The 27,460-nt window shown below is 34.6% G+C and overlaps 1 protein-coding gene across 3 annotated transcripts; it reads right to left on the reverse strand.

The window, feature by feature from the left end:
• Window positions 1–615: 615 nt before the first annotated feature.
• On the reverse strand, window positions 616–25,841 carry LOC25495140 (nuclear pore complex protein GP210). 3 transcript variants are annotated; one of them, XM_013595308.3, is made up of 36 exons: window positions 25,506–25,841; window positions 23,730–23,995; window positions 23,139–23,305; window positions 22,819–23,035; window positions 21,466–21,812; window positions 18,820–18,999; window positions 18,467–18,596; window positions 18,227–18,375; window positions 17,251–17,362; window positions 16,567–17,153; window positions 15,905–16,028; window positions 15,538–15,812; window positions 14,937–15,044; window positions 14,667–14,729; window positions 13,932–14,123; window positions 13,364–13,423; window positions 11,920–11,988; window positions 11,520–11,666; window positions 11,300–11,419; window positions 10,579–10,698; window positions 9,988–10,143; window positions 9,833–9,895; window positions 8,064–8,188; window positions 7,074–7,479; window positions 5,643–5,745; window positions 5,444–5,556; window positions 4,668–4,739; window positions 4,176–4,251; window positions 3,262–3,369; window positions 3,008–3,149; window positions 2,833–2,913; window positions 2,530–2,746; window positions 2,190–2,256; window positions 1,556–1,647; window positions 1,375–1,435; window positions 616–1,267 (listed from the first exon to the last, which is right to left on the reverse strand). In XM_013595308.3, the coding sequence occupies exons 1-36, from the start codon at window positions 25,700–25,702 to the stop codon at window positions 909–911; spliced, it is 5,871 nt and encodes a 1,956-aa protein (XP_013450762.1). In that variant the 5' UTR covers window positions 25,703–25,841; the 3' UTR covers window positions 616–908. The 3 variants fall into 3 exon arrangements, with proteins under 3 accessions (XP_013450762.1, XP_039691000.1, XP_039691001.1); XM_039835066.1 differs by having other exon boundaries at window positions 2,833–2,916; XM_039835067.1 differs by lacking the exons at window positions 21,466–21,812; window positions 22,819–23,035; window positions 23,139–23,305; window positions 23,730–23,995; window positions 25,506–25,841 and adding an exon at window positions 19,173–19,232 and having other exon boundaries at window positions 2,833–2,916.
• Window positions 25,842–27,460: the final 1,619 nt, after the last annotated feature.

Here is a 27,460-nt window from a genome sequence, read left to right on the forward strand (position 1 = left end):
TGTGAGAGACCCATCGTGTGATCGTGAAAGAGACAAAAATATTTAATATTGTATAAAAATGATCTCATGAACATCCAATACACATATGGTAGTGACAAATGCAGGGATTGCGGCAAAGCTTATGGAGAGAACTGTGATCATAGGAACTTCACAAATGCAGAACTTGTGTGAAGAGTTCGACAAAGTCTTGGTTACTGGTGAACAATATTTAATAACATTAAGTTTTGTAGTACTCTTAAATTTATGAATGACCCTTCCAAGGTTCTTTAAAAATTTGGTTTAGTATAATTTTTTTGAATGACAGTCTCCATTCAACAACATAGTAAGAACAACATAAGTCCAGTTTCCATGTACCCGACTTACATATATTTCATCACTAAGATGCGTTACTCCCACTTATCATATATCTTCTATATTTTATTATCTGACTTTCACTTTTACATTTCCAAATCGAATTAATATTTTATTCCTACGACTCCCTTCTAAAATTACTTGTAATTGTTCTTTTAAAGCAAATTTTTAAATATATAAACAATTTCATAATTTGTTTTGATTTTTCCATCTTTGATTCATCAATCTTTTTTTAAGAAAAAAAAATGATAATACACAAGAACATTTTAAAAAAGATAAAAGAGAAACGGAGATTAGCTAATTGGAGAAGCAATGTAATGCAATTACAATACACATGTTGAATATAAACAGGATCACTACACTTCACTAACCTACCCGCCAGATAAATATTTAATGTAACTATCACAAATGCCTAAATTTATACAACACCATGTAGTGACCAAAATTGTCAGTTTGAAAATAATACAACATAGTGATAGTGAATGCAAGTACGAATCTATGTGCCCGCCTCTGATGTGGATGTGGGAGTAGTGATGCGTATAAAATTATCAACAATTCTAATATGTCTTTTGTGGATTAACCCTTCTCCCTTCCCTCTTGTAGTACGGCGTTTCATCGATCGTTCTTCTTACATAGTCTACAAATGGTTGTGGTGTCCGAGGAGACATTTCATTTGAACCGGTTGGACTGCTTCTGTATGAAGTTGCAGGTGATGCAATGGTTGCAGTGACTGGAGCACTTGTTTGCTGCGATCTATATGGTCTGTCTGTGAAATATATGAAGGCAGCGATCGGAAGAATCAGTAACAGGAGACACCCAAAGATGCTTGCCCAGGGGGCTTTGTTCATGGTTACATTGGATAGTGCTGTTTTCTCGGATGCAGGTTCATAGGTGATGTCTATTTCCATTCTCTGGCCTGTAAAACAAGTAAAAGATAAATTAAACATGTGACTTTTCCCATTGTAAAGTATGTTTATAAACAGCTGGTGGAAATCAAGTCATTAAGCTCTTTGAATACGTAACCATTGGTTGGGAGTATGATGATGATTTTGTCTTTGAATTTCTCGGCTTTCAGCAGTTTGACCTGGAAACATGAACAAGAAAAATAAATTGTGTATTTTAAATTTATAATAAAAATAATTATTAGATTTTTACTGGTAAATTGCAAACTTTTCAGGTAATGTTTTAGCCTTGGAGCACAAACCTCATAACGCGCAAAACCTCGGACGCCAAAATCATCTTTACTGGTGGGAGCAATCATAATCAAATCCCGGCGATTCCAGTGAATTTCGACATCTGTGATAAGCCACCCAACTAACTAGTATTACATATGGTAGAAGACAATGATGAAATATCTGTAGCAACTATGCCCTCAAAAAAGAACCTAGCTGTTGCTTTTAGGAATATGGCCCTCTTGACCAAAAAAAAAAAAAGGAATATAGCCCTATGACCTGACAGAAAAATTATTATCTAATCTTGGACTTCATTACAGTTGAATTTCCAACATTCTGCCTCTCAAGTGTGAGTCCTCGGGGTGAATCCAAACACCATACTCCCCTCAGTTAGAATATGATAAAATATTTGATAAGGTTTTTATATTATATTACAGTATTTTACTCTTCTAGGATTATATAATAATAATCTTAGATTATCTTGGGATTAGTTTTCATATTATTCATTATTACTATTTGTTTTCTTATTTCCCTATTTTTTTAGGATTGAGTCTATATATAATCACAATAAACCCAAAGGTCAACATTTCCTTATTTACTAAATAAATACACATAATACCTTACATTATTTCTAACATAAAAAATTACTGTGATATGCCATCTTACCGGTATTTCCCACGATGGTTATGTAAGTTTTATTAAACTCTGGTGTCAGATTCAGCTGCATTGGACCCTGAGGGGAGGGAAAAAAAATTCAATGAGATTTTGATGGGTTTGCTATATTTGCAATTCAGAACTTTGCATGCAAAAAGGATGGCAAATTGGTCAACATGAGATCAAGAGACCGTCCTAACAAAATAGAAAGCACTCAGCCTCATAAATCAAACACTGGTTTCACACACAAGCATGCACACAGAGACACATGCACATGTGTGTGTACTTTCAAGTAATGTCAATGCAACAAAAAATATCATGGATCCAATTTTTCCATGTTAGTATATCATACCTTGCCCATTTCCATTATAGAAAAGCCTCCAATGAAAAGAGCTGATGCAGATCCCAAAACATGTTCATGTTCTTTGAGAGAAGCATATATGGAGACAGATATGTCTGGTCTAATGCCTTCCGACTTGGGTATTGAGTGCACCAAATGCTCCGGTGAGTAAGGGAAAAACAGGCAATATGAGTTGCCAGTTTCCAAATCCAGCCATGGCTTGACGTACCTTCAGTTAAAGCACATAAAAGATGTCTAAGAATGAATCAATTACTTAAAGGGTCATACCAGATAAATATGATAAAGATAGAGTACCCGATATATAGCGGATCTACTCTACAGTCGAATGAAATTATCTTGTTTCCTCCTGGTGCATCAAGGCTTTCACCATAGGTGCTGTTGTTGCAATTGAATTGGTCACAAAAGTAGCCAAAGGTTATGTAACTTAAACCAAGTTCATGTCTGGAGTTATAAATTATAATATACAAACCTGAACTTCACAGAGAAGTTGTATCCTTTGGCAGGGTATGGAACGTTAGTTAACATCCCTTTTGGAGCATCCACAGAAATACTATGTCCTTTCAACACTGTAACTGTTGTTTGCAGCTTTGATTTTGCGTAATGGAAATATACTGTTCAAAATAACATACTTCAATAGGGATTGATATAAGCAAAAACTCTAGACAACAACAAGTTGACAATCACAAAGTTCATTGCATGTAATTAAATAATGTTAATTAGCACCTTGGGCTGAACCTTCTCCAATAGCTTTGGCCACTCCAGTTAACGGATCTACTGATATTACACTTTCATTAGTTGTCAACCACTGTCCAGAAACTTTATCATTCAATCCTGAAACATGAAGATAAAATGCATTAACCTTCTTGAAGAAAAAGTATAAAGGTCAAAAGATTTAAAGGTAAAAATATATACAACTCATTTGCACAACTGAAAAAAGAACAGTTAGCCACTTTCCAGGTTTACAAAGCAAGCATAGGTAGAATGTATGATTGATATGGGTAGAACATGGCATAAGTGTGGGATGATGTAAATTCTAGAAGTCGGGGATATCGTAACAAAATAATAAGTAAATATATTTCAATAAACTATATGGTTAGGAGTGCAATCATTTTTACAGGGCCTGATACAGTGATATGTATGGACTCTAGCTTATCACATACACATTCATACTCACTAGCTATAGTCCAGTGATCCCCTTGTGAGTTCTACCTTCTCTCTCTAGTTCACTACAGTTTTATTATACAATTGTATTATTTTCAATGTCGCTCACTTAGTTCACAAAGCCTATTACTCCCCGCTTCGAAACTACTTAGTTCACAATGCATTTCTGTAAATCTAAGTACGCCTGTTGGCCAATGTTTCCAGTCTTTCATAAATCAATTTCGTCCACTGCAGCAATGGACTTGATTAATATACCAAAAACTCCATCATCCAGAGAGTTGCTCATTTCCCCTGTTTCTCCTCTGATACCAGTCATGAACTAACTCAACCAAAAGCTTAAGCTGTATGGTGAAAGTAAGCAAATGGTTTCTTTTAACCACAATCAGATACATTTTTCTTAAAAAACATAACTATTCCTGAGAAAGAAATCATTGATAGAAGAATAAATTAACAGCAACCATTCAAACAAACCATACCTTTTATGCTCAAGTTAATAGGACTTCCAATGTGAAGAACTGGATTTCTAGGATATACATGGGCACCAACTCTAATCTGCAAAAAGAGATGTTTCAGTAGAATCAAATAGGACAGAGGAAATACGGGCGTGAGATACATAATGGGCAGAGTAGTTAACCTAACAAGTATTACTCGAACAGAGGACAATTACTTAGGTAGTGCTGAGAGAAATAATTGCAGTTATAAGGCAAAATGCCAGGTATGAACTTCAGCTTCAGTGTGATTCTGAGCACATAATGTTTACAGTCATTGAAATTATGGCAGATAAATAATAAATAATTTCAGAAGCCTGCCCAGTTTATAGCCATGTTTAGGTGCATCAGCAAGAAACAATTTCCTTATTGTCATTGAAATATAGGTTCATAACATGTGGCATGTGACATAAGATCAAGATCTGCATGTAGAACAGTAATTTACTGTTCTAAAGTGTATGGCAAAAAGCTAATGCTTACCAGCACGTAGTCTGACTTTTGTTGTGCTTCACTAATTGCTACACGCACAAGAGCTTTCCCGTGCCGAATTGCCTTCAACATTGAGTCGGTCAAAACAGAACGTTAATTTACATAATTGAGCAAGCCAATTCTACATAAAGCAAATTTAAGTACTAGACAAGGCAAAATCTGGCTTGATTCTAAAACAGATGAGTTTTTTCTGATGCTATACACACAGAGCTAGGGTCTCTTTAAATTAAACCACAAGTACAAATAAAGTGAAGCCTGACCTTAATATGACTATGCAGGTTTCACTTCATTAGAAACTGCTGGAATTAATGAAAAATAATATCTCATAGGACAGCTTAGATCAACTTTAAGTAAAAATAAGGATTAATTAGGATGCCTTAGAGTGATTTAGGATACCTTAGATCAACTTTTAAAATAAGATTAATTACTTAGCCTTCTGTATCAAGTCATAATCACAAGAACAACAACGACAACAACCAAGCCTTATCCCACCAAGTGGGGTCGGCTCAAGTCATAATCACGATGCACAGTTTTATTCTTTCTCTTCCTTCCATAATAATCAATTAATCCCAAACCCCACAACTTCAACCCAAACAAAAACCATGTGGTACATTTTTCGGTGAAAACAATGAAAGGTTTATATCTGTCTAGTTAGTTCCAAAACTCTGCAAATGTACAACCTGCAGGTTGTTATACTGCCTTTTGTCGAAATCCGAAGAACATAGACAGGCAAGGAAAAATATTTCTAATAAAAACAATCAACAAACCTTGATGTGGACATTCCCTTTTCCATCAGCTGTTTTGTTTATGGCGAGAACATCAGGGTAATTAGTTTCAGCATAGAAACGCACTGCATTGCATGCTTCATAGAAAGGATTTCCTGTTTAACCAAAGGAAGACAATAAAATATGAGTACTTTCAGTTTGAAGTTCCTACCGTGACTCATGATTAAGGGGGAGTTGATACCTAGAATATCATAAAAGCTTGTTGGAAGATCAAGTTCCGCACCAACAGCAAGGTCAATCACTTTGAGCAGGACCTCCTTACTGGCTATTCTAATTTGAGTCACCTGATCATGATATATATCGAAATTATGGTGAGTTAGAATTCCCAAAAAATTACATATGTCTAGACTATAACTGATTAGCATTGTAGATATACTTATTCTGCTGAGACAGAACGGCAACCAGAGGTAGGATTGACCAAGATGGATTGATAAAAAAACAAACCATTAATTAATGCATCTATGATCAATTAAATAACCATCAAAAAGTCCAATCCATCAAGTCCCATTTAGTAAAACATGAGTGCTAACAACACTTATACTCCCTCAGTCCCTTATTATAAGATCCACTTTTGAGTTTTGCTAATCCCTTAATATAAGAAATTTTTCAAAATTCCACATGCATTAATGATTTCTTTATAAAGTAACACATTTTAAATAAAATTAATGCAACTATTTTTCTTAAAACTCGTAAATTTTGTAAGTGAATCCTATAATATGGAACGGAGGGAGTAAGCTCTTTCCAACATACTTTTTTATTGGTTGATATTCAAATAGGTCCCGCAAAAGTGTGTGGGATCCTCATGAATTTAGTGGGACCGATATGAATTTCACCAATAAAAAAGTGTGTTAAAGTGTGTTACTAGCATAATTCTTATTAAAAATACAATCTGTCCACTTCTAATTATATTATAACGTTGTAATTTTTTCTCTTACTGAATACTTCTATCCAGTGTGGTCAAATTACCACCATAGGCCGGAACTGTTTATATTGGGGATTTTTGGCTGGTGCCATAAGCAGCCATTGATGACACTGCTTCTCTCTCTAATAATAATCTCTCTCTCTCTCTCTGTCCCCCTAAAACTACAGAATTATTTTTCCTTAGGACTATATACACACATGTATAACTGAAATGTTTACCTATTAAAAAAAATCTTATTTTAAATATTAGACAATAGATTTCAGATTCAATTGAACTCTTGTAAATCTAATGATTAATAATTAAATATACAATTGATGCATGTTTCGCTGGTTTATTGGCCATCCACTATCCAATCCATAAAATTCAACCATTGCACTTTGCAATTGGATGAATTTAAAAATTGACGCACCAGATTGTTTAGTAGGGTTGTTCCACCCCTACCCTGAGCTGAAATACAAAGGTCTTGCCAAAATAAGACTTAGGAACACTAGCATGTCCAAAGTTTATTGCAACACAGAGCAGCACTCGCTTATCGCAGTTAATGAGCACAATCAAACTGTGTTATACGTGTTTAAAACCATGTAAAGCTCTAAATACCCATTGTGTAAAATTAAAACTTGACAATCCAGAGAATGCAAGTGCCAACAAATGGTCTTCAAACAAATAGCAGGTGAAAGATAAAATCCATACCTCAGCAACCTCGACACAAGAAGCGATCACTATTCTACCAGTGGTACGATCTTTGGCTTGAATGCATGCAAGATTATTAGCTTCTGTTGTTTTAATTCTATCCCCATCAATGAACACGGCATCTTTCTGCATGGCATTTTTATCTAAACTAAACGAGGAATACTTGATGGTTCCTTTACGAGTCTGACCATCATATTGTGTATAGGATTCTGAGGAGGAAGGCAAAAGACTTGTAGTTGTATAATAGGGAGGAAGAATCCAGGTTATTGGGAACCCCAAAGCCAAGGGAAGATCAGGAACCACTGTTACTGATAAAGATGAACTGTACAACATTGGTTGTGTTTTTGACCCAGAAGTTGAAAATTCACAAAAGAAAGCCACTGCAACATTTGTCTTGCCTGCAGATCTGACCAAAATAAATAAATAAGTAAATATAAGGTGCTCAATTACATATTTCTATGTTGTATCTTTTAAAATGTTTATAGCAAGTTATAAATTGAATACATAACAGTATATTGTGTGTATTACATGAGAAAGAAAGTCAGACACTATATTTAAGGAGAACAGACTCAGTGATCTAAAAGGTTTAGGGATTTAAAACAGTAGCTGAATCATATCTATCTGAGGAAAACATATCGATAAATAAAATAAAATAATAAAATTAATTACAGCCATAAACTTTTATGTTGCATGCAAAAAGGAATTAAATTTAGCAGCGACAACCCCCAAAGTCTTTCCTAATGGGTGTGGGATCCGGTACATATATTAAACAAACCACTATCTCCTATCAGATGATTGTCTAATGAAAAGCCCAAGAAGAAAAAAATGAAACTACACAAAACCAATATAAAGCTTGAAAAGACTCGACCAATGATATATAAAGTATAAACTGGAAGCATAAGACCATTTTTTGGATTCGGATATTTAAGTGTCTAACAAAAAAGTATTGCATGCTTTTATTCTTGACAAGAAAGATGCACAACTCAATACCTTCCATACAAGACGTTTATAAAGCCCAGGTCATTCTCATCAAAATTACCACCAACTTGACTCTCTTCTGAAGCACTCCCATATTTTTCACCATGCAAGCTCCCTGCCACCTTGAAAGTCAGCACCTAAAGAAACATACCAAAGTCAATTCTTTAGACTATCTTACAGTGTTGAGTATGATTTTCTTTCAAAGAAATTGATTATCCAAAAATATACAGAGAACAAGGACAGAATAATTACTCCCCAAAAAAGATAGTTTTATGGTCTGGCAGGGGTCGGTAGGTTTATAGTATCTTTTTGCAATGATATGGTGTGTGGTAGTAGAAGTTTCTCTCAGGTTTGAAAGCAATAGTACCTGCCATATTAGCTTTGATAGCTGTTTTACTTTGGGTTGAGAATGGACTTGTGCATTGGATAAAGCATGTTGATAACCAAGGAAATAAGGGATATCATTATCGCAGTCTGGTATTTTATGCAAGACAGATGGTGAGATAGTCAATAACTAGATTCCATACTAGCAGCTCAAATTTTATTGAGAATTGTTGTTGACACATATGCATTGGCTGAGAAACACGAGTAATTTACCCAAATGCCCTTCGGCAGTAAACTACCGTGGAAACCTCAAACCTGTTTTTTTTTTTTTGACAAAAACCATAAATTGTCATTAATAATATTTATTGATTTTGAATGTTTCAATCATATATAAGAATATCATTTGAATCTTGACCAAAAAAATAAAGAGCATTTAAGTACTCAAAACATTTCAATAAGTGTAAAAATTAAGCATTTGAATATTGTTTTACAAATTACTTAAATAAAAAAAATTTGTGCACAATTATTTTAATGTAGAAAATATAACAACATATTATACCTTAAAAAAAATCGTTGTGCACAATTATTTTCACGATTTTTTTATTATTATTTTTATTTAAGTAATGTGCAAAACAATATCCAAATGCTTAATTTTTACACTGATTTAAATGCTATTCTTATTAAGATATATATGCATAAGTATAATACTGCAATTGTTTGAACGTACCAAAATAATGATTGAAACATTCAAAATCAATAAATATTATTAATAACAATTTATAGTTTTTGTCAAAAAAAAAAAAAAAAAAAAAACAGGTTTGAGGTTTCCTCGGCAGTTAACTGCCGAAGTTTTCAGTGTTCCTCGGTAGTTTACTGCTGAAGTTCTCTTGGGTAGTTAACTGCAGCCAGTTCCATAATTCGGCAGTTAACTGCCGAGGGGCATTTGGGTAAATTACTCGTGTTTCTCAGCCAATGCATATGTGTCAACAGCAATTCTCAATTTTATTTGGCTTTGAAGTCTCTATTATGGTGTGGCAGTTCAAAAATATAATGTTACAGGTGATGCAATCCTAGTGCTAAAAATGGTCAGTATATAGAGAGAATACTCTCAGGCTCGTTTAAGTGGTCCACATCTATGTATAATTGGCACTCAGAACTAACAGCAAGATACGTTTCAGGAGGAGTTTTAGGTTCTTCATTTGAAAGTTGTTGTTTCTTTAAGACCACAACACACTTTCCTTCTGAACCTAACACTTCTTCCTTGGTGTTTCTTCCTTGACAAATGACTTTTAGACCATAAATGATGGCGTTTCGATTCCTAGGAGATATGACTATCGTATAGATTGTGTACTTGATTGCATCCATAAGTGCTCCCTAATGCATTTCTTACTTGTATTGAAAAGGTGGACGGGGGACAGGTATGGAAATAAAAACATAATTTGAAAATAAAAGCAAACCTTTTCATCTTCAATAGTCCACTGGTAACTTTTACATAGCTCGTAGAAAGAAAATAAATTTCCCTAGCAAAACCAAAAACAAAAAGGTCGTCAACATTAACATTTGGAATACACAACGGAATGAATAATTTTCATTGTTTATTTGTAACTGTCACCTCAGGAAACAACGGATAAATTGGCAGTTTGCGGCCAACTCCTAGCTGTTCACTCTGCATATGCAATTTGATAGTAGATGGAACTCCCACCCTTAAAATACTCCTTGCTTCACAAATCACTGTATTTCCATTCACAAAGACGCTAGCAAGAATTGTCTGAAAATAGTTATGAGGCCTTGGATTAGACAAAGATCATGAGAACGATTTATAATAGATTTTCCGTTTATGAAATAAATAAATTATGAAATTTTAAAGGATTTGGAGTACGAAAAATCTATCTTAATGTAGGAGTGAAAAGACAAAAACTTGGTATCTCAAGCAAGGGATAGTATTTTACCACAATGACTAACACTCCACATGAAAAAATATAAATTGTGAACTAAGCATGTGATGTTGTGTTGAAAACTGACTTGTAAAAATACGATTAACTCATTTTATAAGACTGAGAATGCCACAGCTCAACATATTTTACATCAGGAAGTTATCTGTCCTTGTATCACAACCATTACAATATGACAATAAACACTCATGTTCAGCCAAAGTACAAAAATATGTAACAATAATAACCATGAGCAGGATTTAACATCTTACTGTGTTCCCAATAGAATTTGCCAAGAGCCGTCCAGAATATCTATCAATACTTGCAATTTTATCACTTTCAACTGCATATTCGACATGAACACCCAGAGATGGGCCACCTTCCACAGTAAGCTAAGCAAACAGAAAATAAAACTCCATCATCATAAAACTGAGAATGAGAAAACAATAGTGCTGATAGTTACAAATCACAATAGCCCAAGTTTGAAAAACCAAATTTTGAAGATAAATAAGGGTTTCACTTCGGTGCCATTGGCCTTTGGTTTCTTTTTCCTAGATCCCTCTTAACTAACTCTCATCTAAATAATTTATTTTAATCATTCATCCATCATTCTCTCTCATCTAAAATACACTAAATGAAACAACGACACCAATAGCTAATGACACCCAAGTGAAATCCGATAAATAATCACAAGAAAATAATAAAAAATTCAGATAAGAGAAAAGTATGGAAGAAAGACTTGTATGAAGACAACGTTGAAACTAGTGACAGATATTTGAGGGCATCAATTAAACAAATAAATAGAGATATTAAATGAATTGTGACCATAGAAATAAATGTGAGTACTGTTTCTAAAAGATATCAACGTTGCCTTTTCCAACAGAAAAATAAAATACGAACTGAAGAGAATACTGTGGTATGTGATTCTTTAGAAGTGCACATTTTCAAGTTAAACAAGTACTGAAGAAACAACACTTGTACTTTAGAACATACCACATATGATGCACCAGGTAGCAGGAAAATTTCATGGGGGTGTATTCTTGGGGCTTTGTACACTTCCACCCTAATAGCTTGACTTTGTATTACATGTCCAAAATGTTGCAGAGCGCTGACCTGGTTTCAATAAATAATGACCAAGCTTTTGAGTTTGCAGAAGTCCGTGAAAAAATAGTTAGATTAAGGTCGGGTTTATACACATTGATAATAAACTTACATAAAGGGTTGTAATTCCAAGATATCTCCCCTTTATTTTAAAATTTGGCGCATTAACATGTCTACCATCAAGACTAGACAGACTGTCAGCATCAAGCAGCTCAATTATAGTATCTTCCACATGAACATGAATATTCATGTAAACAAACTGCATCATAGTTTTCCAATCATTAGTTTGCAAGTTGAAGTAGAAAAAACTCACTGACATGTTTTTGTAGGTGAATATGGGGACGATAACATCCAAAATGACCAATAATAATATTATTAATAATAATAATAATCTTCTTGACCATATTCAAGGCAGTAAAGATTATGTCCTAAAGGATCAGGGTAAAATATGCCAAGCACAAAAACTGATTGCAGCTCATTAAATTAAATTAAATAGGGAAAATAATTCAAACCTGGGAAGCATGAAAACTGGTTCCTCCATTTGTACCGGCCAATAAGTCAATAGTTAGCAGACTTCCTTCCTGTAAAGATCAGGATAGTACATCATTGTCGTTGAGACTCTAGGCTGAATACATATCCACCAATCAATGATCATATTTAAAAACGACATTAATGAGCAATAGAAACTGTAAATATCTCAGTTTGTCGGAATGATCTGTGTTCTTTATTTTCATACATATAGCAACTGTACAGAAAGTCAGAAATAATGCCCTGGATTTTTCTCCATTCACATACAATTCAGCTCTCGGTGCCGAATCAATGCACACTACTTTGGGAAATTTAAGCATGTACAATACCCAGTACCAAAACAGAGCAACCTAGAGCTATAAAGCTTCCACGTGCTGGGTCGAGGGGAGGGGCACAGATCCATTGAGGATCTATTGTAACTAGGAAGTCTAACATGAGGCAGATTCCATTATTTGAACCCATAACCTTCTAGACACATGGCAACATTTCCAGCCACTGTGTCAGGCTCCCCTTCACTGCAGAACACACATCATAATCGAAAACTGGCTCCCAGCATTACGGGCCTGGGATGGGAAGCTGCATATGTGAGGTAGGGTATCAAGGAGAAGAGGGACCGCTGACTGTATATATGAATGAAATCAATAAATAGTGGATCAGCAGAGTATGTAGGCCTTTAGTGCCTCGGTGAGGATTCAGTTAAGAATGAATTAGGGTGATCTCGAATTAACCCTTGTATGTGTCTACTTTGCAGACTTCCTGACCACCATAGCAAGAATACAGTAATAAAAAATTTAGGGATATACATGTCCCAATTATTTTGCTTGTCTCAGTTTTCTATCTCTTTATACCAGTTGAATCTATCAGAAATTATCCATTCCGTATCACTGCTCAAAGAGGATTTACACGGAATGCGATGGTATCCATGAATACAAGCAGCGACATTTATCCATTCCTCATTTTAACAACTGTTTCATTTCTTCCGCACACTAAAAGCCCCAATTTCTTCAACACTCAAGATTTTTGTGCTTACTCTCCTAAGTGGAATGCAAGACAGATTTAGTTGTCACAACTTGCCAACCAAGAAGTAAAGAATCCATTAGAGCATTTGACAAAGTTGATTTAATGTGATTCAACAAGAAAGCAGGAAAACACCAAAGCCCGCAACAGTGTTAAGAGCTAGAGACAAATGTCAACGGAATGGACGATTAGATTCTTTTATTTTTTTTAATGGACTATTTTTTTATAAGCTACCACTAATTAACTATGATAGCATCATGTTTTAGCAGGCTACAAAGTGTTACTCCACCTTTCTTTTGGTTTTCTCTACCTGTTATCGGTGAAGTAATTATGTGCTGCATATATGGCCATCCAATGAAATCTCTAGATTAAACCATTTTAAACCAAAATACAAGAATAGAAAAGACACACCATTAGGCTAATCTCTTCCCCTGACATGATCTGAATCCATTCTATATCTGCAACCTGGACCTGTAACATTCAACCATTAAAAGCATCAAACATTAAACAACATTACCTATTCATCAGAGAGCTAGGACAGGATGTGTTGCAATAAAGATTATACGAAACTAAAGCAAATTTTGAACTCCTACACAAGTCAATAAACTTCACTGCAAGATCACAAACTTTACTCACTCAATTGAGAATAGCACTAGAAAATAATGAGTCTTTTCCCTTAAGGTAGGGAAAGGTCAAAATTTGGTATGGCTAATTACAAGATTTTGTATTGATAATTAGGTCTGATTGACAAGACAAAAAAAAAATAAAAAATGTGTGGCTTGTTAAACAAAATTAAGTGTCACAAGCATGCAGAAATAAAGGTGATTGGAAATTAGACATTCTAACAGACAAGGATCATAACAATGACATTATATTTGCAAAATACACTTATCGATCCAAATATTTAGGTATGGACATCAAAACCAAGCATTTTCTTCAAATATCAAGCCATTCAAAATTGATTGAAAATGGAGCTTACAAGTGCAGATGCTTTTAATGGAGGAGTTAGCCCCATGTCATATAAAGTCAGATTAGCTATCCCTAATCCTTTAGGGGACAAAATCAGTTGTTGACATTCTAATCCTGTTGGTGGTTGAGTAACTTCCACCACTTGAGAATCATTTGTAACAGCTTCCAAGAAACAGCTCCCCCCAGTAATTGACAAATTTACCTGAAGGCATGTGTACAGTATAGTAAAAAGTCCATAATTCTACTGAAATGTAATAACAGATTAATTTCATGAACAAAAAGTGTTATGTGGGACATATTTGCAACACAGATATGAGCAAGAAAAGCAAATCAAACTACCATGCAAGGCAGAGACCTGCATTGGAACGGAGGAGAGGAGAACCTCACCCCCACATCCCAAAAAAAAGAGTATAGTTTGAATATACCCTGTACGAAAAAATCATCAATTGTCTACAATGAGAAATTAATCCTAATTTGTGGGTTCTGCAATTTTTTCTACAATGGGAGCTATCCTGACTTTTTCCATAAACAAGAATTCATAATTCATGAGTTCCTCTAACTCTGGGAAATGATCAACAGATATAGAGAACCGTGTTGAAGGTACAAGTTTTGGATAAAAAGATGAGAAAAAAATAACTGAATATCATTTGATAATAACTAGATATTAAATTGATACAAAAGACCAAGCATCAACCCCTACTTATAAATGTTAGAATATAAGAATACATCTTTCAACAAGTGTTACCTTTGCATTAGAATTGAAATATATCAAGCTGAACTCTGGATCAACTCTTAGCATAGAAACAAGCTGCATTGTCGACCAATATAAAGATAAGACAACTTCTCAAGACAAAGCAATAATAACAACATAATTGCTCTAAAGTCCCGTCATTAAAGAACAAATGCAGAGACATGATGCAGAACTTAACCATTAAACTTATAAACTATTCATTTTTAATCACTTAAAAGAACAAGTTTCACAGTCTAAAGAATTATGTTCAACGGATAATAATACCTGTAAACGAATGGCATCTGTAAGCACATTTTCAGTTTGAGGAAACTGGTGAAATGTATCATCTCCCAAGCCACCAAGAAAGCCAGTAACAGTAGCACGAACAATGCACTAAGAGAAAGAGTTTAAGGTCACTTTAGTTATCCATACACTATAACAAGATATGTAAAATAATGTTGTATGAGTAAAAGAAACTTTAAATCAACTTAAATGGTTTGATACTGTTTCAAAGAACTATACAAATACAGGACTAGTTAATAGGAAGGGGCCAAGGCATTTGAATTGCAAAGAGATGCAAATAAAAAAAGGTTATTTTATAGGTTGAGCATGGATATAGAGAAGCGTTGAGGCAAAACTAACAATTCATTAATAAGAAAATAGGACTACTACACCATAAAAAACAAAGATATACTCCAATGATATAGGATTATAAATACACTTTTGCCAAACTAGGTACACTCATTACAAGCTCACGCACACTTACTTAGCTTGTCTACATATTTTTGGAACAGCAAGTTTTCACACACAACTAAATTACCAGAAACTGTCAAAAGGTCAAGCAGTAAATAATGACAAAATTATTGGGAATAAAATCTGTCAGTACCAATCCTGATTCATTTCGCAAGACCAAAAACCTCTCCCAATCATTGGACTTCACAATATCAAATGCATAATCCCAATATGCTAGTTCCTCACAGCTGCTAAGTTCCCATTTCAAACTCAGAGAAGATGAGTTTGCAAAAGCTTCTCCAGAAGCACTAATACCAGCTGCAGATATTCTAATAGTGCGCCCATTTGCCACAGTAATAGGGGTATCGCGAAGTCTCCGTGAACTACGCTCAGCATGAGCGGCTGCTCTAATAATTTCATGTTCATTCACTGGAAAGAACAATTCAATCAAGAAGCAGAAATCTAAAAAAAAAAAAAAAAAAACTGCTGTCAATTATTAAAACACTGGGTCAAATGTCTACCTGGCTCATCAGCTATAAGTACAATGGAAGAAGGAATGCTACATGTCACTGGTAGCCAAGCTTCAGCTACAGAAGGCAGAGGATGATCATCCCCAACTGAATTTCCACGTCTGAAAAGCAGTCTCTGAGTCATTTGAAACAAAGGTTATTCTTTTCCGACTCCTATCTCATATTAAAAGTATTATGGATTACAAGAAGAGAATGAAGGATGATGAAAGAACATATATATATATATATATATATATATATATATATAGAGAGAGAGAGAGAGAGAGAGTATTGAGATATCTGAAAAAAAAGGAAGAAGCAGAAAGAATGGAGAGTATTGGGAGGGGTTTGGTTTTCTTCATAATACAAAATCCCCCTAATGCGGGGGAACTCAAAAATTGCATTAGAGGAGGATTTTAGAGGGTTTTGAAGGGCTTTGATAAATTCTCCAAATTTGATCTATAATGTTATAAATTTTCTCAATATTAAAAATACATTAATAATAAACATTCAGTCATCATTCTCTACAAAAACACTCTTTTAAAAACGGAGAAGGATTTCTATTTTTTTTCCCCTCTACTCCTCTCCGCCCAAAGCCCTCCCCTCCCCTCCCAACTCCCAAACAGACCTAACACTAGGATACTTTCTAATAACAAAGGAATATTGAAACTTACAAAGGTTCCCAGTGTTTGACATAAAACTCTGTACAAAGTCTTATTGTTGCCAGATATCCGATGCACGAGAACTCCATCATCTGTCAGAGCATTCTCTCCATCCAAAACATCCACAGTTTCAATAAAATCAACATGTTTGCTCCATGGTTCAGGTCCGCCGACAAGTGACAAGTCTAAATTTGTCCCAGGGACAAGGTTTAACTCCTCCAAGTTATGCAATTGTTTATTATTTTCTGCTGGAGCCAAGTCAAGCCAGTAACCACCAAAGTGGTTTCCGTCACCTACCTGACGTACAATGAAGGGTAGATATGCCGCAATACGTACGGATGCTTTTAAGACAACTGGACCATGACTGAATTGGTGATATTCTTTAGAAAGTATGGCATGGATTACAGCTTGACCAGTATTAGAAGCATATAAGTAAGTCCAAGAACAAGGGAAGCCAACATCTGAAGGATGGAGCTGACTACTTGGCACTGTTTCCAAGTATGACGACTCCTGAGATACATCGACAATTACAAAAGACTCACTTCCAGCTTTCCACTTTATCAAAGAGTTGAAGGCATCACATCTGTAGAAAAAGGCACCTGCGCATGAAACATCCACATAAGCAAAAGTACCAGGCAGTATTGTTGTAAGTGAAATGAAAAGGAAATTTCAGAATATCCTCAAATATGGTGTCACCATTTGCCGTTTTCATTGTCACAGCAGCTTGAAGATGAGATCCAACAACAGTTTCTACAGGAAAATTGTGAAGCATAACCATAGAAGATGGAATGGAGACTTCAACCAGGACCTATATAAGAAAATAAAAACATGAAAGAATTGTATAGACATCCAAAGCGATTCAAAGTAAATTTTATGAATATTTTCTGCATGGATAGAAAAAAATATAGACAAAAATGGCAAGGAGTGTCTCACAGAAAACACCTCTGTAGTATTTTATAATGAGAAAATCATTGCAGTATAATCAGAGAGAATAAAATTCTGATTACATTTTCCCTTCTTTTACAGAAAAACCTCACTAGTGTCATCATGATGCAAAAACACACATCTGTGATATTATTCAACACATAAAGCTAAAAAAACACATAAAAAATATATCATAAATCATATTCATCCCATTCATGTCAGCATCTAGTGAACTCATTCAAATCAATGAAGTAGCAATAGAGTATAGACGGAAGACATTTGAGACATCGTAGAACAAATATCAACTGTGTGATTGAAAGAACAAGGGAATCACAGATCAATCTAGACAAGCTATAACAAAAATGTCTCAAAAGAACAAGGGAAGGGATCCGCCACTAAGCAAGAAGAAATTTATCAAATTTGGGCAGAAAACTCAGTTTTTTTTGGAATAATGAAGCAATTTTTCGGATGTAGCTAGGTAAGAACCAACATATAGATACCATTTAGAAAGGAATGAAGCGAAAGGGGATGAACTCACAAAGAAAGCACGTAGGGTAGAAGTGAAGCACAATTTTGAGTAATAACTACAGCTTGTATAAGCCAAGCCAATATGCTTAGCACATGCCATATTACTCCCCCTACTATTCAAATAGCATACTAGATAAAATAGGAACAGATGCAAATTCACGGCACTAGATTTTGGCTTATAGCCAAACATGGTATACTTAACGGAAGTTAATAATATTACCTCATCGTAGTTTAGTGAATCATATACAGATACCACTTTAATAGTAGCTTTTCCAGGCTTTTTTCCCTGGATAGTACCAGAAGCTGACACAGATACAGTAGATATGTCTGAAGACAACCATTTGTAGTCACTCTCTGCCTTTGCACAACCTACACCAAGTAGTGGGATCAAAAGTATAAACATAAATATCAAGAATAAGCTAGTCATTTCAGATTGGAGCAAAGAGAAAAGGCTTCCAACCTCCTACAGCTTTTAACTCTGCATCCTGATGAACACCGGGAGCCCAGGGCAGTACAATTATTCCACTTTCATTGCCCAAGGTGAACTTCACTTGATCACAGACCATGACTTCTTGCACAACTGTGATAATCTACAAGGTTCCAAAATCAATGTAAGTCCACAAAAGAGAAATAGAATGTTCCTAACACTATAAAGCAACAAATAGCTAGCCACTATCCAATCTCAACCAACAAAGAAATATGAAATGACCAAGGAGAAAATATGGTGTATATCCAGTAAAAGAGGCTAAAAAATATTGAGAAAACTCAGAATAACATGCTTCTACAAGAAAGCCTCAAAGAAAGAATGATCACCTCTTTTTTGTCATCAGCCCCACCAGGATAGCTCAGAGAAGCTGTCAAATTTCCAAGTCCTGGAGAGTAAGCTTTCAAGAGTTTAGTATTCCGCCAGCCATGTCTAACGGCAATATCATTTGAAACTGACACAGTTCTCCAGTAATCCGACCGGTAATCATAAACCTTAACATCATCATTCTGCAACACAATGAAGAATGTTATGATTGAAGAACTATCAAAAGAAAAAGCAGAAAAGCAATCCATATAATGTAGCAAAGAGAATGATTAAAAATGAAATTCCCAATACAGAGGTATATAATTAGAGTAGCAATGTAAAATAAAAATATCATAAAACGCCATGAGGTCCGTACATTACTTGATGTCAACAGGCAAGTTTGAAGGTGTGTCCTACACATTTGACTGCGGAAGACGTAAATTACCCTAGAATCATACAACACTTTGATAGGGAAGTTATTTCACCTACAACATTTGTAACGTATGTGTTGAAAAATGCACAAAACATAGATATCACTTAGTAGTTAAACAACTTTTGAAAGCAATAGCCCTTTTTCCCTTGTTTAAAATATGTTGTCTTACCAATACGGAATGACTTGACTCAACTAGCAGTATTGGATATTGTTAAGAGTCCCACATTAGATGAGATATGTCCTGACAATGTGAAAATAAGGTGAGGACTGCCCCCGCTTATATAAACACATTGTCAGGCCATATCTCATCCAATGTGGGACTCTTTAACACACTCACGCCCTGGACTGGACTATAGTGTGACTCAAGTGGCCCGATAGCAGGCGCAATGGATAGACTCTACTACCATGTTAGGTTTTTATATTGGGCCTTCGCAAAAAGCATCATAACACATGCATTATCAGACATGCCATAATCCACAAATCTGTTCAACTCATCAGCATATTGTACATAGAGAAAATACTTAAATCGAAATTCATCATGATCTAACTCCACAGCAATCATTTCCGCAGTGTTTTCGTCGACAACATAATCATTCTCAACATCGACAGTAGCTAAAAAAATGCAATGCAATCAACCATAATCTCCGATTTGTACGGGCGGGAGAGGAAATTAGATGGATGGTTGAACACGTGTTTATTGTAAGGGACCATGATGTGAACACCATCCTCCTTCCCAACATTTTCAAATTTAAGAATCAGATCATTATCAACAATAGCACGAATTGTTTTTCACCATTTCCATTGATAATGGCTTTTTGATGTATCTAATTTGGTCGCCACCCCTAACCTCAAAACCGTAGCAATGAAACACCAATCATCATTTTGATTTGAAACATCAACAACAAAATCATATGAAGTAGCCATTAGTAAATCGTATTGGGCTATTAGACCAAAAGTGATAAAATAACAAATTTGTTCTGAATGCTCCAATACAATTTACCAATGGTTCCTTCATATGTTTCTATTGTTGATGTTACGAATTAAAAGGATATTTGGTGTTTTATTGCTAGGGTTATGAGATTATGGCTGGTGACCAAATTAGATAAATCTCAATTACCATTATCAATGGAAATGGTTCTTATAGATAACAATGGAAAAAAGATTCATGTTATTGTGGATAAAGATCTGATTCCGAAATTCAAAAAATGTTGTGAATGACAATGGTGTTTACATCATGGTCCCTTAGAATATGGTTGGTTGCATAAGAATGCTAATTACAGTTGACGTTGAGAAGGATTATGTTGTCGACGAAAACACTGCGAAAATTATTGTTATGGAGTTAGATCATGATGGATTTCAATTTAAGTTGTTTCTCTATGGACAACATGCTGACGAGTTAAACGAATTTATGAATTTTGGAATGTCTTATAATGCATGTGTTATGATGCTTTTAGTGATGGCCCAATATTGTATCAGAGCCTACCCAATATCATGTCATCACTATCGGGTCACTCTCCAGATGTACAGTCCTGGGCGTGAGGGTTAAGAGTCCCACATTGGATGAGATGCGTCCTGACAATGTGTTTACAAGTGGGGGAAGTCCTCACCTCATAAGCCGGTTTTGCAATGATCAACAGGCAAGTTTGAAGGTATGTCCTACTCATTTTGATTATGAATTCTAAATGATTACAATGATCATTGATCCTATTTATTGACTGCTAGAGTTCTAACTACCTGTAACCAACTCCAAGAGGTTAGTTACAGGGCTATGCTAAGCTACTGTTATCCTATAGTAAGTAAGGTGCAACTGTAACTAACTCTAGGTAGTTACTCTAGGTGTAGTCTACCATGCATACAATGTACTCGAAGCTGTAAGAGAGACTTTCTCCTAGAAAATTCATCTATTTCCTTAGTATGTTGTCAGTTTCTATCAAAGCAATACAAATCCAAGGAACGTTCATACCACTGAAGCATGGTTGATAAGCTACCCCTAGTATCCTTTTTTTTGTATGTAATTTCTGTTTTTGAAAATATGGCAAACATTGGGATGTAAAAAAATAATATAATTTACTATGCATACTGCAGAGAAATGCTTCCAGAAACATTAAGAAAGCCCTTAAAGTTTCAACGCTAAATGTATATAATAGATGAAGATCAGAGAAGAAATAGAATATGTCAATATACACATACTTTACCATTGTTATTAAAGTAGTCAGAGTAGAATAACGCAAACTACCTCTGTAATATAAATCTCTTGTGCATCATGAGCATGTGCAAAAACCTTTATTTGGATAAGATATTGACGGCCAGATACAACATGCCAACGTGCCATTAGAGGACTAGATTCAAGTCCTTCCACAGGATCACCAGAACTAGACAAAGGTGTTATATATAAACCTAAAACAGCTGGCAGGACCACATTTAGTGAAGAAACTTGCACATGACCAGCAACCCTTGTATCTTCAACAATGATAGCTGTCATCCCCAAGTTCGATGCATACACTAACCCTGTCTTCGAGTCAACCTGAGCAACTGAAGCATTTGATGCAGACCACTGATGATGTGGTGAAGGTAGAGCAACCACTACAAACGCAAAAAAAAAAAAAAAAGATATTGGTGGCAAGACAATTGACACTATCGTACCAAAAACAAATATACAATAGTCATTAGTATGAAGGAACAGAGCATAAAATATTTGTCTAAGCTTATCAGAAACTTTTGCAGCATAGGAAGTTTCAAACATTAAGTAGGACCCAGAGAAAAGACTAGATAATATGCCTTGATAGATTACCACTATAGTGCAAGCACCGGGCATTAGTTGTGACATTAGTTTCTGTCCACATACAAGATTAGAATGAAAACAGAGACGGAGGGTCAGAAACCCTCCTAAGGAGGAAAAGACATTGGTGAAAGAAGAGAATAAGGTCAAACAAGCAAACCACTCAGTCCCTCTGACAATAATGCTAAGGAAGCAAGATTATGCTCCAAGAGATGAGGAGGAAGAAATCTCCAGCTAATTCCAAAGTTATAACCCAGTCAAATCAACTGCACTAGAGTGTTAAAATCAAAAGCACCTTACTTTCTTTCCTACTTCTGAAGCCTATAGATCCAATAGGAAAAATAAACTTCCAAGTTAGATATAGATCCACAGATCTAGATAAAGTTACTATTTGATTCAAAGCTCCTTAGGCTAAAAAAACACGTTAGGGGAAGGGGCCTTGTGAGGTCTACACACCAGTAACCACAAGTCTACAACAACAACCAAAGTCTTTTCTGACGGTACCAGTAGCGGTATTATTGTCAAATGCAATCCAAACAAATCATAACCTTGGACAGATACTTAGACTGGAATAGATGTTGGAGCACAATTTTAAGAAAAAGGGTTGCAAATCAGAAGAATCCATTAAAAGAGCACATGTCAAGAGGTCAAGAATTCTCATAAAATCCAGAAAAATAACCCCCCCACACATAAATGACAATTTTTTTTAACGGCTATAAATGACAATTGTATGCCTATTTCGACAGCATATTCACATAAGCACCAAAATGAAAGATTTATTCAAATGAAAATTAAACAACTTGAGAAAACCTTGAGGAATATTTCCACGGATGACTTTAAGGGTGAAGGGAACGGCTGCACCAACAAGGACAAAAACTGGTGAGGGAGGATCAAGCGACATAGCTTCAGCAACAGTGAGAAGAAGCTCATCAGCCATATTTTGTAACTGTGGCTCAAGCAAATGCACTGACACAATCTCATGGCCAATCTCAATTCCCTTTACTACAAAAAGATCGGAAAATACACCCTGCAAAACAGGACCATGAAAAAAGGTTGGATATAATATTGAATATGTACTGTTAGTTATAAAACAGTGATAAAACATTCAAATCAGACAGTAACAGACTTACATCATCTTCAAGTTTTATTTGAATGTCTAAGTCACCACAGAGTCCCCCACAGTCACTGAGGGGAGAATCCTTAATAGGAACATTAACAAGCCGGTAGGGTAGTCCATTGGCTTCGGGCATAAGGCTCCACATGAACTGTAAGCCAGCTAATGAGGAAAACACATTTTCTGCAGCACAGCAGAGAAATTTAATAAATATTTCCTGTCTGACTTAGACTCAGTGAGGAAAGTAGGATAAACTTAAAATTGGTAAAAAAAAAAATGTTAAGCAAGAAGCAATGATGAATAGTTGATTCCCCAAGTTATGTCTGGTAAACTTGAAAGACAGTAAAATAAGCCCCACACCATTTCTCATGCCGGTCCTATAAAGTGATGTTGTCTTTTGTTTATTAAAGATGCAAGTTTTCTCACACCTTATCTCGTCATGTGAACGGTTTCAAGAGAAAATATGACAAAAAGAGTATATTTGCAATAGAATTTTATACGGTTAATACAGAAGAATATTAAAACCAACCATATCAAACAGGTATAGAATGACTTAAGAGCCACAATATTATGTACAACACTTCCAATATATGCACTTGAAGAATACCTTCATTGTCGAAGGCGCGGACATGCAACGTAGCAAGCCCATCTAAATCAAGCTTAATAGAATTATGAAATATCTGGATTCTGGATATGTTGTCAATGAAGACCTTGCAACGAATCACAATTCCCGTCTTCACGTCTGTAGCATAAACAGCAGTCTCCTTCCGACCGCTGTAAGGGGCAATCGATCGCAGCCTCGCACTAGTTGAGCACTTGTTGCTTGAATTATACTCGGGCAAAACAGACAGAATATCATGATGATCCCATGACCTAACAACATGTCACCAAATGAATGAATAAATAAATAATCGCATAACGATCAAGATGAATTCAATAACAATGAATTACAATTCATGGCCAAATCAAATCAATGAGCACCACTTAGAAACTCAATATCCAAATCCCTCTTTGTTCTATATTTACAAACATTATACAGCTCTCATAATTCAAAAATCACAAGTGACCCACCACCGAAAACATCCTCAAGTAATTAATTGCTCATGATATGATAAACAATGTACAGCTAGCATGCTTAAAAAAGCAATCTACAACCTTTAAAATCAAGTTTGATTCAAGAAAACACTATTGAATGTAATAGGACGATTTTAGTTTCTTAGAATTAAAACCGATTTTGTCTCTAAATCTCAGTATAACCAAAGAGTGATAAAATATACTTGTGCATTAGGTGGAAAAATTTATATCTAGTTTTACAACAGGAATAAAAGAACTGCAAACTCAATTTTAATTTTAATCAAATAAAAAATTTAAAACAAAATGAACTTCATTCATAAACCATTTTTAGTAAGATACTTACTCAAACACACATTTAAACGTCCTCCAGTTTTCATTTTACTAAGTGGAAAAAAAAATAACTATACAGATAGACTTATATCATTCATGCACTATGTATCACTAACACTTGATTGAAGGTGTTTGGTGTTGGACAAGACAATCACATGTGCCAACTTTCAATCACTCCAATTTTCTCAAATTAGTAATGTCTGTGTCATTAAGAAAAATGTTACAACAAAATCAAGTTCATTCAGAAACCATTTTTAGTAATACACTTACACAAACACACATTTAAACTTCCCCATGCTTTCATTTTACTAGTGAATAAAAAAAGTAACTATAGATAGACTTGTATCATTCATGCACTGTTCAGTATTACTAAAAACAGTTAAATCTACCAAGCACTATACATTGAAACTTCATATTCAAGGTTGACAATGACACATGTGCCTACATTCAGACTTTGTTTGGCAAGACAAATATTTGAACCTATAGCAAATAACTTATAGCTTATAAGCTCATGTGACTAAAATAGACCTGTTCAGTATTCTCACGGTCTTACAACTTTTTTTACTAGCTTATAGCGTTTTTTTATAAACCACATCAAGTAGCATTTGAGCTTATAGCTTATCATTTTCTTCTCAATTTTACCCTTTATATCTAATTCTAAGAAAATTCAATATGAAGTAAAAATATCATGTTCTTTATTATTTATCGGATAGTTCAACGGTTAAATCTACCAAACACTTTACACTTAATCCGCTAACTTATCTGTTATAAGCCCATCCGAGCTAGCTTATCAGCTATCCATTATGTTTTAGCAAATAGAGCTTATATCACTTCAGTTTTCTCAGATTACTAAGGTGTCTACGTGTCAGTGTCAGCATGGTGATTCATACTTCATTGCAGTCAAATTGAAATAACATTAAATCTATCTACAAATTCTTCATGAACTAATAGAAAACAATCAATTGAAATAGAAATGAACCATTTGAAGCAACCGTCACTTCCTTGAAGTCGATATTGAACAGGAAAAGTCATTTTCGGCGGTAAAAGAAGATTAACATCAGCGATGTGAGGACCAGAAGAAGCATGCGGTGGTGAAGAAGCAGCAACGCGTTCAACAAACGCAGTAATCGCAAAAATCAGCAAAATCAACGCCATGTTCTTCTTCTTCTTCTCCATTTTGGTTGGAATCGCGATTAGGGTTTACGCATTGCGCGCGAAGAGAATGTGTTGAGAGGTTTTGGGGGTTTAGGGTTTTAGAGAAAGAGTGTTCTTCTGACAGTGAGAAGTACTGGATCGCACTCGCACACAGATAGAATGTAATAATAATGTATTTGAAAAATTAAACTAATTTATACTATTAGTATAACTTTTTAAATATTTTTTTAATTTTAATCAAAAAAAATATTATTTTTTTAATTGAAAAGAAATAATAGTAAGAATAAGAAGAAGAAAAACATGTAAAAAACCACATTGGAATGAAAAGGTGGTATGTAGGGATGTAAATGAGTCGAGTCGAATCAAATATGTATGAGCTCGACTCGACTTGATAAGAATTTGCTCAGTTTGAAACTCGACTCAAGTTCGACACGAACTCTTTTTTCAGCTCGAGTTCGACTCGTTTAAAGTTCACGAACAGTTTGATTCAGCTCGTTAAGTTCAACTCGTTGCTTGATTAATATAATTCAAAAGTTTTTTTTTCTTTAAAAGTTTTTGCCAAAAAATTATATTTTGACCTTTTAATTTATTTTAAAAAAGTATACAAAAATTGAACTAAAAAAACCTATAAACCTTGTTTGTTTTAAGACTACTAAGAAAAATAGTAGTCCTGTAGTACTTTAAAATCAAAACAACTGTGGTGCAAGCCATATAGATGCACAAATGCACTTCTCTTAGTAGTCTTAAAACAAAACAAGGTTTATAGTTTTTTTAAAGTACTACAGTCGAGATGAGATTTATCGAATCGAATTCCGAACTATTGTCGAGATGGGGGATTGAAGGGTTTGAGGAAGGAGAGGATTTTATTTTATTTTTGAGATGTATCAAAGCCTTTAATTTATATTTGAATTTAGACTAACAATTGAGATCATATTTTCCCACGTTCAACCTCTTTTTCTCATTTACTCGCTCGTGTAACTCACATAAATTTTCAGCACTAACTTAATCTCTTCTTTTATTTCTTTCAATTAAAGTTTTCACTCTCTTCTTTATCAAACGGCAACATACTTCTCCATGTTTGTTTTTTTTTTCGTACCCAATTTTGATTTCATTGTATCTCGATAAATTAGTTCATTCTCATCAATACTGAGAAATAATTGTTAGAAACTACGGGGATTGGGTTTTGAAATTTGGACATTACAAGGAAAAATCTTTCAATGCATATATATATATATATATATATATATATATATATATATATATATATATATATATAACACCTAAAAATTATGGTTAATGATGCCCCAAAATCACATGGTTAATTATATTCAACAATGAGTTGTGACGATTTGTTTTTTTGACAAATGAGTTACGACAATTTGTTAAATTCATTAATCATCTACTTGATATCATTAGCCACATATGTAAACTATGTTAATCATCTAATTTGTGGTTGAAATTTCATGTCAAATTTGTATGTTGACATGACACAACACTTCATATTTTGCACGTTAAATATTACAATGGTATAATTAATCTCATCATAATTTAATTATGTTACTAATTCTAATACAAGCAATTTTATTCTAAATATTTGCTTAAAAATCAACCAATGTTGAGTTTTGTTTGGATTTATGCCTCTAACAATTCAATAAATATTTCAAGTCAATAGGATGATCTCCTCAATGAAAGTAAAAAGCAAGAAGTGGCAAACTTTACTATAGTGTTCAAGTGGGCCAACAAGATAAACTATAATTTATAAATTATGTTTGCCTTAAT

This window comes from Medicago truncatula, chromosome 6 (genome assembly GCF_003473485.1).
Source record: "Medicago truncatula cultivar Jemalong A17 chromosome 6, MtrunA17r5.0-ANR, whole genome shotgun sequence".
In the NCBI taxonomy this organism is placed as follows: Eukaryota; Viridiplantae; Streptophyta; class Magnoliopsida; order Fabales; family Fabaceae; genus Medicago; species Medicago truncatula.